Raw genomic sequence first — 21029 nt, forward strand, 5'->3', positions numbered from 1 at the left:
AGCTCATTTTCACAAACCATTACATTTCACTGTAGTAGAGTTCAGCTGAAGGTGCTTGTTTCCAACAAGGTGCTTGGGAAACAAGCTGATAACCCTCTTATCAATTATAAGAAAGCCTCTTGCTATTAGTAGTACTATATATTTCCTGAAAAACAAAAGTTTGGATTGAGAATATCCCCTGTTTATTCTGAAGCAATGGTTCTGTAGTATTCAGTAATTTTTTCTGCAAGTGTCTTAAAGCATTTTAACAGTGAAACCAATGTACTTTCATAACAACTCTGATTTGGAGATAAAAATCTCAAGCTTGACACGTACAGTGCAGAGCAAAGCATATGCTCCATTTCAGAATAAAACTGACTGAGGCATGAAGCTGATGTAGAGTCAGAAGACACACACCCCCCTACATATACCTCCTCCTCTAGCTGCCTGCAGCCTGTTCCAAACCATACAAATCCCTGGCCGAAGCCTCTACAGCTCCCCCCCTCTCACCCACTTGCTCAGAGCTGGTGCTGGACACCCTCCAGCAGTGCTAGCTAGCATTCTGCCAGCCTCTGCCTGCATGCCAGCTTGGAAAACAGGCTGAAACACCCTAGCCTTGCAGAACAGGCACACAAATGCTGCAGAAACTGGGCAAAGAGAACTTCTGTGGGGGGTGACACTTTAGAGCTGCCCAGCTCCCCTCTAAAACCACCATTATCAAAACAGATTTTGGGACGCAGACTGCAGTAGCATAAATCATCTCAAGTTCACAGAAGTCCCAAAGGGAATAGCAGAGGAAAGTGCTATCACCAGGGAAACACCAGTTTGGAAAGAAGCACTTAATGCCCAGCACCCCTTCTCTCTGTATTGCTGAAGGCTACAATCCATGAACCAGCCTTAAGAGTACATCTGCACCTGGCAACTCAGCATGGAGACAAATCTACTCTCACACGACACTCAGCCACTGTGCCCTTTTCTAAGTCAAGTCCTTGCTGAGAGACCACCTCAGTCTGAGCTCCAGAGCAGGGGAGGACGATATCAGGGCATGCTTCATGCATACCCAAATTCCCCTAAATGCCAGCATTACCAGCACCCCTTCACCAGCTGCCCATAGGCACTTTGAGGCAAAGGACAAGGGCTCTGCATGCGAAACAGATCTCTGCCTGCTCTGAGAAGGGAGCAGCAGGCATGCACCTATTCTGCTTTCTTTCTGCTGGCTGTCCCTTTCCATCTGCTTACTTAGAACCTGTCTGCTGCATTACCACAACTAAGGACACAGCAGCAAAGAGAGCTCCCTCTTCCAGCACAGCCCAGCTGAGGAAGCTGACAGAAGAAACAGAAAAATGCATTTCAAGGCATTTTAATCACTCGGATTTAAATGTGAAAGTGTGAAAGGAGAAGATAATTGAACACAAAGAGGCTCTATTCACAGTCATTCTGCACCCCTGGCTGCTGGCTAGGATAAGTAGTGTGTCTGTGCACCTAGCAGGGTTGTGGCTTTGGATGGCTGCAGTTCTGCTGTCAAGATCAGCTACATATGTAAACAGCAGGAACTGGTTTCACCAGAAAAACGAGGTAACTCTTCTGCCTACTCAAAACAAAGACAAGATACATCACAGGGAATCTCTCTGTGCTGAAAGAGCAGCAAAATATTGGGAAGCATATCCAATCAGAAAAACATTCACTGTCTTTTTGCAATTTATTTCCATCAGAAAGCCAGTAGGAGGATTCAGAGTGATCTCAGAAAGGCTCTACGAGAGCCTGGGTACCAGTGTGACTCAGGTCTCAAAAACATCATTAGCATAGACCGTTTTAAGTGCATTTCCTGTTTATAAGATAACACCATCTGCAGCTGATTGAATACCTGAATGTGGACATTTGCAATTAGCAAAAAGGTTGACTGTATTTCAGTTTCACATATTATTATTTATATAACTGCTACCAAGCACCTCTGAGTTTGGATGAAACAAATATTTAGATTTTAAATATGAAAGTTAAGCAAGAAGTTCAAGAGATTTGGACACTTCTATTGGCAAACATCTTCCTCAGTTCTGAATCAGAAATTAAGGTGCTTTTAGCTTTCAAGAGCAAAGATGTCCCATTCTTAGATTTACTCAGGATCCTTATCAACATCTCCCTAGGTGGTAATAACATCTTTGGACCTGGTAGTAAAACTATGCCAACACTGCCCCTGACCAGAGACCATGTCTCATGGGGCCTCCCCAGGACACCAGCACAAGCCAAATTCACAAGGCTCTTACCTGCCCAGCTCATTTTAGGGAAAAGTTGTGGATCATTACCTACTTTCTTGACTTCATAAATGCAGCATTCAAGCATTCTTTTTGTTCTGTTTTAGTAATTTAGTCCACCACATGAAGATTTAACAAAAAGGAAAAAAAAAAAAAAAATCAAAATATAACAAAGTCCTGTATTACATCAACTTCTAACCCAAACTTAATACAAATAAACCAAGTGTGTTTGGGTGAACTCTGCAGTGACTATTTTAACACTGTGAAATCGAAGTGAGTTTGTCACCCTCCAGCACAAAGCTACCCTTTAGCTCAAGTCAATTTGTCTGCTTCCCAGGCTAATTCTGAATCCTATAACTATGTTGTCCAGGTTTCAACAGCTGTAAGTGTACTAAATATTATGATGCAATGGCAATTAAAAGCTCAATCAAGATTATTTCCTTTTGGATAACAAAACACATTCCTTTCTGAACAGCAGTTTCATCTGACTCACATTTGTTTTTATAGCACGTGTGAAACAAATAGCCAATGTTATTGGTTAAGAACATTTGTATTTTCACTTGATCTTTCACTGTAGGCTGCCCAAATAAAACAAAAAAAAATTCAAACTACCTCTCTTTAGACTTACTTGATCCATTTAATAAATGGGGGAAATCCAGATGTTTTCAGGGTGAGAAAAAACACCTTATACAATAAAGAAACTACAAGAGTAACTTCTCAACACATCTTCCTTACCTGCAACAAAGTCCCACCAGGATTATTTGATGCCAAAGTAGCCAAATACAGAAGGAAAAGAAAGGCACACCTGAGCTGGACATTTCCCTCCTTACTCTGCCAGTACAATCTGTCTCTCTGTATCTACATTTCTGATCTCTATTTAAGTTTAGTAACAGTGCCCAAATATAGATCAGAAAACAACATCATGAAGGAAACAATCACCTTGGTAGTAATTCCCCTTGGTGCCATTTAGTTTTCAGCAACTCATAAAAGGACACGTAAATACTTTCGATCAGGACTGCAGTGAAAACCTGAAGGAGCATATTAAACCACAACAGTACATAGTCAATAATGCAGGAGTGACTGTGGACAATTACATAAACTGCTTTGCTATAAATTACTCTGGTCATCTCATTAAGCCTGCCAGTAGCCCTACTGCATTTGAAATAACATGGAAAGTGGCACTCACCAAGCAATTGCGCCAAAACTTCTTCTCCTAGCTGCTGCTACTGATTTAACATGCCACAAACCAATCATGTCCTGCACAGTTTTATCTGTTTTCTTTCCCTCTCCTTATATATAAGGGGCTCACCCATAGCAGACCTGAAAAAGACAGCGCTACACCACTACCTGTTTGCAGAAATACAAGCTGTAAACAAGCCACAAAGACAAAAAAAAAAAAAAAATCTTACTCCTTATCTCCTAGAGTTGACTTTTCAAGCTCTAATTCTGCAACTTAGGAACTTCCCTTTCATTAACAGGATATCACTATTGCAACTCCATGCAGATTTCTTGAACCATGTTGCATGTTAATGGTTTTGCTCCCAGTGACTTGAAAAAAAAAAGTAAATCACACAGATTTGAAGTATTTTCATTCTGATCTATTAATCTTCAGGTTCTAGATAAATTCACATGTGTGTAGTAATAATCAGTGTTATATAGAACTACCTACTGCTGCAGCTGGCAAAAGATTATTTCAACAGGGCACCACTGTCAGTCTTTGTTCAGAACTGGCTGAAATTTGATGTCAGCCAGATCTACCCCAGTGCTCAGTTTGGAGCTGCATCAACAGCAATAAAGACATTCCCAGCATGAAAAGAAGGGAGAAATACCCCTTTAGCCTAATCACCCATGTTCAAGGGCTGGTTAGAACTACAGTTTGTCTTTTCCTACCAGGTTAAAACACTTCTGCTGTATAATCTGTGCTATCACAGGGCTGAAAAATGGCACCTATTTCTGGAGATTCCAGGTATGTACACAAAAAACACACCAGTGCTACAAGTGCAGCAAAAGCTATTTGCACTAAAGTTAGCACATTTAAAAAAAAACGAAACAAACCAAACAAAAGCCCAACCCAAAATGCAGCACTAATGCACTTAAAGGCTTTTATTCTCTTTGTAGACCTACAGTAATTAATTCTCATCCTCCTTAGCAGACTTCTTCATACCAGCAAATAAAAAGGAGGCTAAAAATCCTCCTCCATTGTCCAGAGAATTAATGTATCTCCTCCACATCCCAGATATTTGGAGGCACAGATAAGCAGCATCATACCAAGTATACAGTAAGAGAGCCAATGTCACAAGGCCTTAAGTATCACCCCCAGAACAATTACCACTTCAACCAGCTCAGTAAGCCATTGCAAGACTGGTGTGGGTCTTCAGAGAAAGGTGGAAGGAGGATTCAAACAATTAGAGATACAAGAAATATTTCATTCAACCCTACCAGTCTTGGGCTCAAAGTACCTCAGCTTGTATCTGTGCTTCAATAAGTTATCTTCCAAATTGTGACACATATGTGCATCCCTCCCGTGCAGCTTTGAGTCTTATATGCTTACTGTACTCTTGCCATACATGTTGTCACACACTCCCAGACTAGTTCTTTCTTGTAGAAACCAAATCCATGTGTGTAAAAATTCAAAATACTTTCTCAATCTTGCGCAACCTCATTTGCTATTCCACTACGAAAAGTAAAAGGTTTATTTTCACTTTTCACTGTATTATTTGCTTCTATTGTCAGATTCCTTCACACTGACCAACTCTTTAAACTGGCATTACACTCCAATCAATTGCCTTTTTAAAAGCCTCTTATTATCTTCTTTCCAACACCTCCTTGACACCTCACATTTCCAAATTTTTAAAGAAGCCTCCCAGATACAAGCAATTTTCTGAGATACTAATTTGATTTCCACTCTTTCCACCTACCTTTTCATTTCAAGGGAAGGACTTACTTTTTTTTTCTTTTTTTCCACCGGCATTCTTCTTATTGTAGACATACATTAACCTTTTTTGACTGTTCATTATTAAAAGCTAGAGTCTCCAGACACAACCAGCCTCACTTTTAATGCAAGGATCCTTTTCATTAGCTTCCTCATTCACCTTTACCTTCTTCATTTCAGTAGGAAAATACTTAAGGCTTTCACAATTTTCTTCTTCCAAGGATATTAAATTGAACCACATTTCAGTATGAAGGGCATAACAAAAGGATAAAAAGTTGAATTCAGAATCCTGAGACAGGGCTTCCAGATATAACTTAGTTTCCAGTAATCTTTGACTTTCATCATCTAGCTTCAGTTGCCAAAACTAGGAGCATTTAATCAGAGGTACAAGCTTTACAGCTTCCAGTAAAGAGGGAAAGCCCCAAGATTCAGTCTGTAAGCAATCTTTTTTCTACCTCCAGTGAGGTTATAGAAGTCCAGCTTTGTCCACCTCCAGGTGGGGAGAAAAAAACCAACAACAACAAAACCCACAAAAAATGCCCGTTGACACACCATCAACCTTAAAAACAGCAGTTAAAAACACTATCAGTTTAAGAATTGCTTACAGTAACAGAGAAAACAAATTATTTCTCAAAGGTTTTCAACAAAGATATCCAAAGTATTATTTTTCTTTTTAAAGAGCTAAGAAAAATTCCACATAGCAGGATGCTCTTCTTTCCTCCTGGTAATTTTTCAGCTGCCCTTCCTTCTCCCCACTCACCATAGCCAGGAGAGAGATTCTGTCCCAGAGGCTGCCAACCCTAGCTTGCTGCTAATTACATGTGCTCACAGCACCTATTGAGCATTCCTGATACCCGGGCTGACTTCCAGAGGCATGGCACAACTGCCTACTCCCACTCAATCCATGAAAAATTGAAGTCAAACCAGTCAGGCTCTAACATCCACATTTGGTTTCTATCATCAGAGAAACAAGAGTACACCATACTCAGAAGAAATGAACCCTTGGAGCAAAGCAAAGCTTTTGGAAACATGCAGCCTCTCCAAGCAAATAACCCAGGCAACAAAGCTGAGCCCTGGATGCTACCACAGGCTGGTCCTGCTGTTGTAGCAATTGCTCCATTCTACTGACTAGAGAGTAGGAAGGAGCATAACAAGTCCACACCTGCCACAGGACACTAAGATCATCTTTGTCAAGTGTTAATGACACATGCTTTACACACTGCAATGAGCTGCCTTCCATGCTATCACCTACACATTTACTATGACTCAATTTAGGGAGTTTTAATGATTTGTTTTTAATAGTCAGCAGCTGATCATCAAGCATGCAAGTTATTGAAACATTTTCTGTAGGGAGCAGCAAGGAGAGATGCCAATGACATAACATTTTAAATAGAAGATCTTAATTTTCACCTCGAATTTGTGACTTCCCAACTCCTGCTACTTTACAGTTCAGTTACCTTGAGGCTGAGAAAATAAGTACCAAGGCTTCCTATAACCAGACTGGTAGAGGTTTTCAAAATTAATCAGTGACAGATGGTAAGGCTACATTCCCAGCCACAGCATTATCTTACAAGAGGCAAGTATTTACACAATTACTTTGTTTAAACTACAAGGTCATATTTGCAGAACCAGATAAACACCAACATCAAACAAATACTAAGGTCTTGAAGTATAAATCAGACAGAAGATAATAATTTCATCATACTGGAAAACACCTCCTGCAGCAGCTGCCACTGCACTGAAGAATCCCACTCCCCAGAAGTTACAGGCACACATTACTACAGGAAACAGAGTGGCACTGTGAGGATACACAATATCCTGCACTGTGCAGGCTCAAAGCTCTGTTCAAAGAAACCTCAAGCCTTCAGCACGTGTCTCAAACCTAAGAACGCAAAGCCAACAGCACAGCTACATTCTCCATATAGAATGCCTTTATTTTCAATTGCCAAGCCTGTTAAGGAAACACTGAGTTGTTAATTGCAAGTCCAACAACCTGATACTGACACCTGAACAGGTTTATTCCTCACACAAAATACCACCTGCACCAGTGATTGTATACAAACCACCAAGCATTGATCTACACAATCTCATTTGCCATCTAACAAGAGCATAGTTGGAAGTCACAATGGCTGCACAGCATGATTTACTATCAAGTACAGAGATACAGCTGGGCACAGGCAGGCCAGCCCTGCACCATCCTTGTAGGGATAGTGAAGAAAATACTGAACACCCCAAGTACTCGCTCTAGTAACACAAGTGTATGACCTGCTGGGATTTTATTAGGCCTGTCCCATTTCCATTGGCTCCAGACTATTACTGCTCAGTTTAAGAGTACACTTAGCTTAAACTCCACATTTGGAGGGGGTTTATCCTATGCCTGAGATGCAAAAACCAATGTTCTGACCATTAGGACATCTACTTGTGAACAGGACGGATGAAAACATAGAAGGTAAAATTATAAATAAGGAATTGGGAACTCTGATCCTCCCCTTCTGCTCAAAGCTCTGCCACAGATTCCTTCTGGCCTTTGCTAGTTACTTAATCTTTCACCTGCTAAGCACAATGAACACTCTGACGACCTCATCAGGAAAAGGACACAGCAGTCCAGATGATGTTCCTATGAGCTGAAGCACACGGATGTACTGAGGACACCTGATACAGAACCTGAGTCAGATTCCTTTCCTCACAGCTCTGGCAGTCTAGGTCTCTCACAAGATCAGCTGTTACCCTGCCCATGGCTCCCTGCACACGTGGTCTCCTTCCCTATCAAACAATAGCAATCCATTCACCAAACAAACAGCAAAACATGTGCTCCAAGTCTACACACATACATTCACCTTCTCTCAAGGCTTTTTAAAAAAATCTACCAAAAGAAGGAGAAAAGGACTGAAATCAGCATTTATTATTACACTCTCTGCTTTCAGTCAGGGATTTCCCTCAAAAGGAACAAAATTGAACTCCTTCTTTTCTGCCTTTCTTATTCACATATTCCATTTCTACAGCAAAAACAGGAAGCTTATTCATTCTGGTGGAAAACAAATGTGTTTACTTGACAAAAACAGACACTAGGAATGCAACTCAGAACCACCACCCAACAACAAGAATCAAAATTCAGGCCACATGCTTAAAAAAGCATCAGAGCATCAAAAATGTCTTTCTATAGGCATAAGAGACACTGGATGGGTTAATGAACCATGCCAGGAACTGGGAGACAGGATTGGGCACAGAAGGCAGACGTTCTGTCACTAACTTGATCCGTGACATCAGATAAACAACTTCACCCCCTCTCAGTCTCACCTTACACTTTAGCAAGCCGGTAATGATAAAATTACCTGCCTCACTACATGGGTAGAGAACACTTTACTAATTCATGACTACAAAGCAACTTGAGAACTGTGGATATAAACCTGTACATATACACACACATGTAAATTAAAATAGACATGTATTATATTTATAAATTGAAAACAAGTTAGAACAGAAATAAAACACATTACCCAAAAGCTCCAGTCAGCACTCCAACTATACTGAGCAGGACTCTGCATTTTCTCTGTGCACGAATTAAGAATCTCCTCTGAATCAGCAAGTAGCTGGTTAATAAGACCATGATCCACTTCATGAACTTCCTGTGAACAAAGAAGTAAGGTATGTAATTCAGCAATGGTGGAGAAAGGTGAAGTAAGATGGTCAGTCCATTTAACAGCTGTATATTAAATGAAAACTGACATGGTAGTTTCACCAAGGTGAGTGGCATGGAAACACTTCCCACTGACAGCTTTTTCATTGGTTTTACTTTTTCCCCCCCAGAGTATACTATATTTTTTTTTTTTTACATTCTGTATTAAACTATTTTATTTCTACTCCTGCCCCCCCAACACGCACATTGGAGCTGCACAGATACTTAGAACTGAAATAACATCAATGCCAGACATCAGTGCCTAACATGCAGCACATCTCAGGAACCTGTGAGACTTCTCAAAACTTGAGAAAGGTCCTACAGGTACAGCATTTTTACCAGAGGACTGACAAATATTATTATAATACCAATACATCAAATATTTATACTTACTGTTAGTTACACTATAAATTGTATGTAAATACAAACCCAACACTTCAGAGGCAAATAGTTCAACTCATATCACTTACTGTAAAGGTAATAAGCAGCAGTGTTTTCTAATTCTGTAGCACTCTCCCTTGTTCTCCGCATTCATCACTTTGGAGGTCAGTTTTATTTTACGAAGGGAAACTGAGCCACAGAAAGTCACTCGCGCCATCCCACCACGCGAACGGTGCAAAACCAGCCCAGTAGCAGTAACCCTGCCTGTACCACCGGATCCGCCGGGATGAGGCAACGCTGGCTTTCGAGTCCAAAGCACCTCAGAACCGAGCCGCTCTCGGGCCATCCCAGCCGGCCCGGGTGCGCACCCCGCCCGGCTCTGCCCCGGGCTGCAGCCCGGGCTGGCGACACGCAGCGGAGGGGACAGCGGGGCGACGAGAAGGGACACACAGTCCGGGCTACGTGGCGTGCGAGCAGGGCTGCCCCGGGGGGCTTTTCCGCGCGAACACCCGCACTCGCCGCAAGCTCCACCAGCTGCTGCTCGCCCGCTCCCGACCCACCATAACGCCGGCGCTCAGCCGCTGCCCGGCAACCCCGCCGCGCCTCCTCGCCGGCTCTCCCGGGAGCCCAGACCCTCCTGCGGGGACCCCGCGGGACGCTCGCCTCCCCCCCTCACCGGGGATCCCCGAGGGCCACCCTACCCCCGGCCCCGCCTCGCCCCAAAAACTTTCGGGGAGGTGGGTGGGGACGGCGGAGCTTCCCGGCGCTGCCCGCGGGGCCGCCGCCCGTCCGGGGCCCGCCCGTGCGGCTGCCCGGGGACGGAGCGGGGCTGCCGCCCCCCGCACCTACCTGAGCGGCCCGGCGCTGGCCGGGGGGCGGCGGGGCGGCGGCCGGGGGCACGGAGCCCGCCGGAGGGGCGGGCGGGGAGCGCGGCGCTTACCATGGAGGGGGGCGAGGGCGGCGCGGCGCCCGCCGGCTGCCTCCGCGGGGCGCACGGCGGGGCCGCGGCCGCCATTTAAAGGGGCCGGCGCCGGCCGCGCCAGCGGGCCGCGGCGGGAGGAGGCTGCCGGGGCGAGCGGCGCCGCTGCTCCCGAGCAGGGGGAGCCGGCATGGGGGCCGGAGAGCGCTGCGGCGCCTCCGGTGCCCCCTGGTCCGGCCGCGGCAGCCCCTGCGCGGCTTCCACAAGGGTTAAGTGGGCAGCCTCCGCGCCGGTGGAAAGTTTGAGGGCTGCGGTAGGAAAAACTCCCGGCTGCGGGGGGGCGGCGTTGGCTGCCTCCTGCCTGAGGGAGAGTGCCGAGCCCGCCGCCCGCCCGGGAGCGCGGCCGGTTAAACAGCGCCGGGCAGCAAAACGGCTCCCAAATCCCCAGTTCGTGGGATTCGCGGAAAACACCGCCGAGAGGCAGCTCTGGGGGGCTCCTAGGGGGAGAGGGGGAAGGCTGGCTGCGGGCCGAGCGGAGGATGAGGTGACATGAAGGAAGTCAGTGAGGGGGGTCTCATCCCAGGGAACTTCAGGTCTCGTTTTGGAGCTGCTGAGCAGCGCCGAGTGGTTTCTGCCCCAAGCTGTGAACATCCGGAGGGCTCCTCAGGGTGCTCAACCAAAGCGATGATGGCTCGCAGATGTGTGCCTCCATGTCACCTCACAGGAAAAAGGAGAGCCTTGTGAGGTGCAAAGGAATTTCCACATGGATGGATGGACGGATGGATGTCCAAGGGAAGGAGGAGTAAAGCAGCATGTTGTGACAACACTGCTTCCTCCTGCTGTCCCCTGTCTCTCTACCTATTCTCCAGAAAGCGTGTGGAGGCTCTCCCTGAAGGAATATCTCAGGGCTCTGTGATACTTGCTCATTGCTACATTAGCAAAAGTCCCCACAGGTGACACCCCCTCCCAGCTGTTGGTGGCCCAGACAGGATGGCTTTAATGCAGGCAACTGCAAGTCTCCAAAATTTACAAGAAGGTGTAAAAAAGAATGTGTGTACTGTTTCACTTTTGTTCCTTGCTTTCTTGATCTACACCTGAAACTCAAATTTTGAGGGCTTTTTTCAGCACCATTCAGAACCAGTTTATTTTTCTTTTTGTCCAAAAATTCAGTCATATTATCCTTTATCCAAGTGGGAGAAGCTTCATGTTCAACTACTGGCTACCAGCAACACTCACCCCCTTTGTGTTCCCTGGATTAAAAGCTGGCTGACCTGGCTCAGGAATGACCTATATAACAGAGGACTCACAAGAGAATTGCTAGTTCAGGATGAAATTAACATAAACAGCATTTGCAGGAACAATGGTGTTATGTCCATCACAACACACTTGACACTTAAAGGGTTTTTTTGAAGCACACCAATTACTCGGGTTTAAATCATACAGTGTTTGGATTGCCTTTGGTCCAGACCCATCTGACTCCTCTGACACACAGTCACGATCAGTACTCTAAGCCAGTAACTCAGTACCAAATCCTCTTGATGTGCCAGGTGCCTTTGACTCTACTGGTTATCCCCTCCTCAAACTCTTCTTTGTTTTTGACTCTAACTTTTTCCTTTCATGCATATTTTGTCCTTGCTCACTAACACTTTGGCAGTACTTCTTTCAGAAGACCCTCATAAACTTAGATCTTTCTTCTGACGTGCTCTGTTGCTTTGCACTTGGTCCCAGTTCCCTTCCTAATATGATTCCTGCCTGGTAATCACAGGCCTTCCCACTCTCCCAAGCCATTTCAGAGAAGTATTTGCCTCCCAGGTTCTTTTAGCCATTCTCCTTCTAGCCTATCCTGCTTTTGTTGATTCCACTACTTTGGAATCAGCACACCAAAGCTGGAGCGGCAACTGGTGACTCCAGGAAGGGACTGTTCCTCTTAACATTGTTTGGTCAAACAAGTTTTGCAAACCAAGTGTGGGTCATTTTTGCTTTCTTTTGCATAAAAATGCAAAGAAAAGCAGAAATACTTATTCCTCTCCCAGCTGCATTGTGCTTTAAGAGGTATGCAATTGAGTCTTTACTGGATGGTCAAGCATAATTCCATTACCTGAGGAGTTTTAAAGATATGCAAGATCATTAAATAAAGTGTGCCATAATCCCTAATGCTGTATCTGAGGGAAAAGGCGTCAGCCAAATAGTGACAGTAGCCCATGCTTGGCACAGGCTGGATAGTACAGGTGAGGCTTGGTGCTGCTGTAGCTCCTCTCACAAAGTCGTGCTCTGTGTGGGCCTTGTGGAAACATGGACTAATTCAGAGCACACCTGCTGGTTTTGCAGATAGGCCACCCTTTCCAGCAGTTTTCCCCTCACCCACGTAGCATCAACATGCTCTACTTAAATATAAATGGAGCTAACGTAGTCAACTTTTGATGAAAAAGGATTTGTTCTGCACTGAAAAAAAATACTTTGGGGAACACTGTTTGCCTATAAACACTGTATGTGTATAGCCACAAAGATATTGAGTTCCTGAAACTTCCTTTTGTGGTGCATTAGGGTGATACAAGGCTGTTCAGAAAATGAAGTCAGTGCTCTTTGTCTTCTCACCATCACTTGGGAGGGGTTCGGCAGAAGAGAGATCTCCTTTGGATATTCTGTAGTCGGCCCAAAGTTGTGGTTTATACAAGGCTAAAGTGAAAAACAATGTATTATCTTCCCTCTGCTCTCAGAGCATTTTCGACGTGTTCGCAGAGAGAGGTCAGAACAGCCCCTGGGGAAGTCATTGTCACTTCAAACGTGGCTCTCATCCAGGGAGCAGCCAGAGCGCTGTGAGCTCAAAGCTGTGGTAACTTTAGTAAGTGTGACATTCACTGGGCAGAATGTGAGGTCCTGTTGCTATAATACACACATATTTTTTACCCGTACTGCCAGAGGGAGAGATGGTGAGGCCATATACTTCGGCAACCATGAGCCAGCACTTTGGGAAACTCTATAGATCTGTAGCGTCTTCATTCTTCTTCTTCTTGGTGGTAGGTGAGTACTGTACCACTTTCCTTGATTAGAAGAAATATAGGTTATTCTTGGCTTGAGAAGTTCCTCAGGATGCAGGGAAATTGTATTTAGTATTGTGCATTGCATTAAAATGTACTTTTCTTTTTAGATATGTTCCTGTTTATCTAACATAAATGTTCAGAAAGAGTGTATTTGCCTGGCTTTTTCCAGATGTGCATCATCATTGCTAGAAATTTCATTTCTATTTTGTTTCTCTGATATATTAGCAACCAGCTATTGTCACAAGGTAGTTATTCATATCCATTTGTGAAAGCCAACCTCAGCCCAGGGCAAAAGTCATATAAATTAACAAAGTGCAATCATTGATCACTTAATCATAGATGTCTGGGAGCTGGATACAGCTTGTAAAGCACCTTCATGGCACCAGCATGGCATGAGTGTGAAGCTGAGCTCTAAAGCCAACAAAACCATCGAAAAGACAGTAATTTCAGTAGGAGAGGATTTTTTTGTGGGCTGGAAATGGAGCCCTATTTGCCCTCAACCTCTCCTCCAGCTACTGAGTGTGAATAAAGGAGAGGAGGTTAAACTGGAAAGGTAGAATTCTACACTGACCTCCACACACCATTTTGGTTCCCCCACACTGTTGGCAGCTGGCAGAAGAAGCTTTCAGGGCTGCTCAGATTTACTCCAGGCATCAAAGTCTTAAGTGAGGCTACAGGACAGGAAGAGAGTGCAGCTATATTTTATTCTTTCTTTTTGTCATCCCACCTCCTCTAGCCTGCCATGTGTATTTCTCACACACAGGTCTGATATGGCCTTACATGGGAAAGTATCAACCTGCAGATGACATAAAGAGGAAGCTGAGGGCTTAGTAGGTGCCCTGTTGTTACAGCCAAATGCAGAGCACATTGCCACATTACAGGGAGTCCCAGAGAGCTTTCTCCCCTCCTGGCTGAAAAATGAGCATGAACGAACTACTTCATACGACAATGACCTATTAGATCATCTAATCATTTTTCCAGGTCTAGACAAGATCATCCATGCTGTATTTCTCTTTACCCTGTCTATCTTAAGTGCTTTCACCACAAAGCCTTGCATTCCTCTCCATCGGGCTTGAGCCCTACAACCCGCATGACAAGGGACTGACACATCACTCTGCTAATGAAGCAATTGACTTAAAAAAGAGCTTTGAAGCAGAGTCAGCAAAGCATTTGGCATGGTATGCTCCCAGATGCCAATATGATAAGGGCATTGTGTAATTGAATACCAGTGAACTAATATGTTTCAGTTTTGCAGCCTCAAAAAAGAAAAAGAAAGAAAAGGAAGGGAGAAAAATAGAGGTAGTGCTGTGACCTTCTCAGTGAAACCCCCAAAGAGAGCTGGGACGAAATGATACGACCTACTCTTCTCATGTTTTGGTTTTCCTAATTAAGTTACATGATTTGTATTGAACCAAAGATGTGGGATAAAACAGATGACAAGACCAGTTATTTCACGATAGGAGATGCATATAAAACCCACGATGAACAGAGGCAACATCAAAGCGTATTGTTCCTACTCAGTTACATTCTCTATGCCACTAAGTGGCTGTGTAAAAATGATCACTAAAAGAAATAAAAATGACAATTTGTCACAGGGGTGCATATGGCAAGGCTGAAATTCTTGCAGCAGAGAAGGAATTCTGTGGCCTTTCCTTGAAAACAAGGTAGCAGTAACACACACTGCTTTAGCTAAAGCAGCAGGTATCCAATGGAGAAAATGGTTAATAAACTGAGATTTTAAAAGAGCATTCATTATGAAACTGCTCAAATTCACTCTAATAAATAACCAAATATATCACTTCAGAATATTTGATGCACAAAAACTCTAATTTGTCAAGCTTTGTCAGTTATTTCAATTATACTTTGTATTTTGTCAAAGTATCGTGTCAAGATACTTCAACTTTTATGACTGCTGCCTCAATACACATATGTAACTGGACAGGGAAGATCTGGATCTCAGATTTCCTCGAGAAGCTCCAGTGGGCTCATTGTTAAGATTACGTATGAATGGAAGGATAATATCTCATCTGGTACCTTTAATAAGAACTATGAATTTTAGGGGACCAGATTCAAAACTATATTTGGGTACCTAATTCCCATGGATCAGTGTTTACTTAGAGGTAAAAGCACAGAGCACCAAGCAGCTAATAAGATTTTTCACATACTCTGTTGTTGCCTAGTTTCATAGCCAGTTTATAGTTCCTGTATTTTGGCATCCATGAGTTATCTCATGTCTAATATTTAAGCTGTAAGTTCTATGCCTCAGCCTTTTGTAAGTCACCCAGAACAGGGCCCTGCTGGCAGACAGAAATCCTCTACTCCCATAAGAGTCGTAAATAATAATAACTATGAATACAAGTGTGATTTTTGTGTACAAGCATGCCTGGAGGAGCCATTCAAATAACTCTCAAACTGATCATAAAGGGGTTTGGTTTTCCATTGCCTCGAGACGTTTGTCCCTGAGCAGAGAGTGTCTATTGTCACTGTGATGCTTTACCAGACCCACACAATAGTGTTTCACACTCTGTGGGTGGCAGTGAAAGACCCAAGACAATGGGAAATCATGACCTTCACTCTGGAATGGTCTGCAATCCCTGAGAGGATACCAACTAGTTCCAAGGGAGACTATTTCACTTGAAGAAAATAAAACAACAGAAGAACCTTTTCTAAAAATTGGTCTGAAGTCTTTCTTGGCAAAAGTTTTTTTTTAGGTTTGCTTTTCCCTCTTTTTTAGATGATTGAGAGCAATTATTCCTCTCATCTTCTGCGCCCAGTCTTGTTTTGAGAAATGATATCCACTCTCACTACTCTTAGCTCAAGGATATGATACTATGATTAGCACCTGAATACAAGAAGGCAGGTTTAAATATCTAGTACAGAGATGTTCATGTTTTTCTGACAAAAGTTAGCAGGGAATAGTCCCTTCACAGGGAATAGCTGTCACCCTCAGCATCAGTATGTGCACAAGGCTGATATTCTGTCCCCCAGACTGCCGATAGGATCTGCTAGGAGCTCAGTCTCTGGTAATGGAGATTCTTCGCATAATTTCAAGATTTTCTGTCCTGTAACTGAAAGCACCTGCCAAAAAATCTAGGAATCACATTATGGTTTGGGATGCAGGCAGTTGCATTAGATGCACACTGAATTCACTGTACTTGCCAGAATAGAACTGCCATTGTATAACTGTACATGCATTTTTTGCTTTGCTTCAAAAACAGTTGAGGCAGAAACATCGGTCCCTGAGACTTTTTGAGGTGGGGAGGTAGAGGTTAGTGTTGCAGGTGGAAATGTGGCTGACTGGACTCTAAATTTCACCCAAAGCCATTAGACAGTGGCATTGATCTTCATCTAGTATGGCAGTAGAAAGGAGCTGATATTCAGGAAAAGACCTATCTGTACACAAGAACAGAATCTAAGCAGGAACTAGGAAGAAAATCCATATCATCATAACAGTGACTGCCCTCAAGTCCTAATTCCAGGAGCCATTCTACATGCTGGTCAGGAGCAGCAGTGACATTTGTCATCCTTTCACCCTCAGCAATCCTCTTCTTTCTCTTCCCTGGTACAGGTGTAGGTGTTACTGGTGGAAGTGCAAACAAGGAGAATGCAGCAGCTGTAACTCATGGAACAGCACAGCCTTTGCTGTGGACACCTGAGCCATGGAACATTTTGGTGACTCAAACACCAGCCAAGGAGAAAGCCAAAGAGGGTGAAACTGTGGTCTTGAACTGTCATGTTAACAGCCCACAGCATCTCTCCCTGACTGACCTGATGGTGAAGTGGTACAAAGAAGATGAAAAGGGGCAGATGGACCTGCTAGAAAAGAATGTGACTGTCTTGCCAAATAACTCCAGGGTCTTCATGAGTGGAGACTTGTCCCAAGGGGATGCTTCCCTGGTTATCCTCAATGTGACAACCAATGACTATGGAATTTATTTCTGTGAGGTTACACTTCCAGATGGAAAGGTGGTGACAGGAGGTGGCACAAAGCTCAGGATCAGGAGGTCTCTGGGTAATACTTGGAGTTATTTACTTCTTTTCTCCTTGTTTTTCTTCCAAAGCTGATTTGCACACTTGCAGAAACAGGGAAGTTGGCCTGTTTGGCCTCAGGCATTAAGGGCCTGGTTTCATGGAGTCTAATTGCTCTATGGGACTTCTCATTCATTTTGTAAGGCCAGCTAAAATTGATTGGCTTGTCTCTATAAACAGTCACAGGAGGAGCATTTACACCAAAAAGAAGAAGGAATAATGTTACCCATAAAAACAAAGTTGCTGCAAAGAATGAAACAGTCAGACAAGTTCCCTTGTACTCACAGCTCTGGCAGAACCTCCATGAGTGACAGGTGACAAGGTACCATCTCAAGGAACAGCTCTAGACCTCTTTTTTTTGACATTGTTTCTCTCCAACCCACTAACTTGCACAGTCATTCCCTAAGTCTGAATGACATAAGGCATAATCCCACAATAATCATGAGGATCATATATAATATGATTGTTATATAATTTCTGATTAACTTCATTCACATTAAAATGAAAGTAGCATTAAAAGTGCCATGCTATGTTTTCTTAGCCTCCCAGATTGACACTAGGCATATTAAGCAAAGAGGTAACTTGCTATGCCTGTATCAGCTGGAAATGTCAAACTCTCCTTTTTTGTAGGCTAAACAGATTCCAGTCCCAAAAAGTCAACACATCAGAAGGGTTATCTTATTACCTAATTAACAAAAAATACCTCCTTCTGTGTCAAGAGTAAATTATGCAAGTGCCATTTCCCTCTTATTCATTACCAAAGCTTCTATCTCACCAAGATTCACTAAGCCTTTGGCCTTTTGAGACTGGGTTACTAATTTTTATAAAACTACTCAGTTTAAACTGTAACACTAAGGCAAGAAAACTGTGCCCCTCTGCAAGGGCTTGGTTGTGTGTCTAATGAGGTCTCCTGTTGGCTTGATCTCAGTCTCAGTAGCACAGCTTACTCTTGAAAAGTCTGCACTCTGGCCAAGCATAATTGCCTTTCTGTGTTCCTGAGATGATGAAATACATAATTTCAGCACCATGGCACCTCTGCCATGCAACATTCCCAAAGCAGCCACTCAAAGGACTTCATGGAGCTCTGTCTGCTCTTTGTTGCTGTCTCCTTTGGAGGTAGACAGGAAGACCGATGTCTTTCTCAAATTTGTCAGAGTAATTTTTTTCCTTTCGAAAATAAAGCATACAGGCCTGAGTCCCATTCTACTGCTCAGCAGCAGCTTCTTTTGCCATCCCATGGTGTCTAGCTGTTGAGGGAGATTGCTGGGGTGATGGGGCTGTCCTGTCTCTAAAGCCCCAGGCAGAATAGCAGCTTCCTACATAGGAATGAAAATAATCAGTAGCTCTGTAGTGCAAGACACTGTCTCGTGTAGAAAGAATTTCATGTCAGACAAGACATCAGCATAATCATAGTGCATTTACTTGCCTGAAAAACAGTTTATATTACTCTCTCTGCCTTCCTTTCTCCCCCAGGCTTGTTTGGTATAGAAGAATCCATTGGAACAATCATTGGGGTTGTTGCAGCTGGTATTGGAGGCATAGTGGTTCTGATCATTGTTTTAACCCCACAGCTGAGGAAGTGCATCCTCTGCATGAGACAGGAGTCTCACCAAAGGTACCTGTATTGTAATTGAAGGAGGAATTAGGCATTTACTTACCTCTACTCAGACATGGGATCTGGTTCAGGAAATAAGCAGTGTGAATGAAACTCGAACAGAGCTGGTTCTATATTCCATCGTAGTTTTTTGTTTATGTTGGGTAGAGCTTCATGAATGGGCCTAATGAGCTACCTATAAAGAAACTAATAGGATCTTCTCTAATTGCCACTTTCAACAAAGAGTTATTCAATGAGATGCTGCTGCAGCTTCTTTTAACAAAGACTAAGGACTCATTCAGTTCTTTTACGTTTGTGCTGAAGGATGGTTCTTCCTCCTGCCAACCTCGTGCTTACATCAGTGTTCTTGCAATGTTTGTGTACAGAAAGACTACGATGGCTTAAGTGTGTGAGGTGTGGTTTGTAAAGCCCTGTTTAAAGATCTGTCTTATATTAAATCAGCTGATAACGTTGGAAAACAAGACATTTTCACCACACATGAGCTAAAGAAATGCCCCAATAAGAGGCTGATGTACCCAAAAGCTTGCCTGCTTTTTTCCGGTTCTGTCAACTGGTGTAGTTTGAGCAGACTGACAGTGCATTTCGAAACAAGTTTAGTTCCCATTTTGAGCAATCCAAGATGTGGTATGCATTTCAGACCGAGCTCAGCTGACTTCATGCGTTCAGTGAGGAGACGTGTGATGTGTGCCTCTTCTCCTGGCACTCAAAAATCTTACTCGGCCTGATGGAAAAATTCCCCTCCCTGCAGGGCTGAAGAAAGAGCTGCTCTTGCCATTCACTGGAGCGCTGCCGCCACCTGATGGACAGCGTGGCGGGGACAGGGACACCCGGGAGCTCTGCTCCCCTCACCGGGCAGGGTCTTCCGGCCCTTGCTGGGAACCGCGCTCTCTTTCGTAGGCTAATGCTGCCCACACAGCATCATTGCCCTGCAAACACTTTAGGAGTTCCCAGCTTCTTTTCTTGCGAGAAAGCTTCAGAAGAGTTTATTGTGTTGTACTGACTCTGTGTTGCTCACTTATTCTCTCTCCTTCTTGCTCAGCATAGCTTGAGGTGGAGTCACTGGGATATGCAAAGCCTGCAGGTGGAACAACTTCTGATGCCCCATAAGCCAAAAAAAGGAGTTCTAGATGGAATAAAAGCCTTTGTCTCTATATGTTGTCTTTGCATTTTTATTTTTGTTAGCAAGCTTCTTTTTCCTGCAGCTTTGACAGCCACAGTGGCATATTCACCATCCTCCTTCAGCAAGGAGCAAAGCAGCCTTTTGTGAAGATATTTGTATTATCTATCACTTGCCAAAACCCCACTTAGTATGGCCACATGTCTCTGAATTTAGACTCTGATGAGGTACCCTGGGTCTGTCTGTGCTATCAGTTCTTGTTTTAAAGGTGTAGTTCAAAGTCTGTCAGCAGAGACAGAAGGAACCCAGCGTACCCAGGTGCTGCAGGTGCCCATGTAGTGCTACCCCTACCTGAGGAAATCAAAAGCACTGCTTCTGGGGGTGCAGGTGTCACTCCCATCTGTCTGTGCCTTCTGGCTCTTGCCCTGGTGGCTTGCTCCAGCCTACACACTTGTAACAAAGAGGCAAAGAAGGCCCACTTGTACATAGCTACTCCTGGCTGAAAGAATGGGATTTTGGTTTGTCTGGTCAGAAGGAAATGTAGTGTTTCAATATAAGCCTCTAATACCCTTTAAAAAAAAGGAGATGAAAGATTTGCTTGACATTACTGATGTTCTCCATAGCCAACATTTCCTGACGTGACAATAACTGATTCCCAGGCAAGCAGTGACTGGGGGACATGCCTGTATAGGAGACCATCCTCCAAATGTATCAGAGAGCAGCATATCAGCTCTGGAGCATGTGTAGCAGTGAGGAGTATACTCTTTTGCAAAGTGTGGGGGTGCCTACTAGTGAGTAGAAGTCAGAAATCCTTGCTGACCTTGCAACTGCAGCAGCCCAGTGTAACTCTGCTTGCCTTTGAACGCAGCTCAGAAGTGTCCCTGGTGCTGTGAGGCAGTGGCATGAGGGATAAGACAACAGAGGTCTGAGCAACCTGGTCTGGTTAAAGGTGTCTCTGCTCATTGCACAGGGATTGGAACTAAATGATCTTAAAAGGCTCCTTCCAACCCAAACTATGGTACAATCCTATGACAAAAAGAAAAAAAAAAAAAAAGCCATTTGGTGACAGGAAATGTGTTCCCACTGCACCA

The 21029-nt window shown here is 43.9% G+C and overlaps 1 protein-coding gene and 1 pseudogene across 6 annotated transcripts in view; one reads left to right on the forward strand and one right to left on the reverse strand.

Annotated features, from left to right (window-relative positions):
• Positions 1-10472, reverse strand: part of GRAMD1C (GRAM domain containing 1C) — a 51907-nt gene extending 41435 nt beyond the window's left edge. Inside the window, exons 1-2 of one of the 5 annotated variants that reach the window (XR_014854375.1) lie at positions 10158-10472; positions 8658-8786 (exon numbers count right to left, since the gene is read on the reverse strand). Coding sequence is in view for 4 of the 5 variants with exons in the window: in XM_085071056.1 (XP_084927182.1) it covers positions 8658-8786; positions 10158-10232 (204 nt within the window). In the remaining variant the exon portion in view is untranslated. Of the gene's footprint in view, positions 1-8657; positions 8787-9306; positions 9460-10066 lie in introns of those variants that run through there. The other 4 variants (XM_085071056.1, XM_085071048.1, XM_085071062.1 and 1 more) reach the window with 4 other exon arrangements.
• Positions 10473-13003: 2531 nt separating this feature from the next.
• LOC146445285 (uncharacterized) lies at positions 13004-19972 on the forward strand (annotated as a pseudogene). Its single transcript, XR_014854378.1, has 4 exons — positions 13004-13157; positions 16746-17189; positions 18680-18821; positions 19861-19972. The product of XR_014854378.1 is annotated as an uncharacterized LOC146445285 (transcript).
• The last annotated feature ends 1057 nt before the right edge of the window (positions 19973-21029 follow it).

Source organism: Lichenostomus cassidix, chromosome 1 (assembly GCF_008360975.1).
Source record: "Lichenostomus cassidix isolate B80296 chromosome 1, HeHo_3.0, whole genome shotgun sequence".
In the NCBI taxonomy this organism is placed as follows: domain Eukaryota; kingdom Metazoa; phylum Chordata; class Aves; order Passeriformes; family Meliphagidae; genus Lichenostomus; species Lichenostomus cassidix.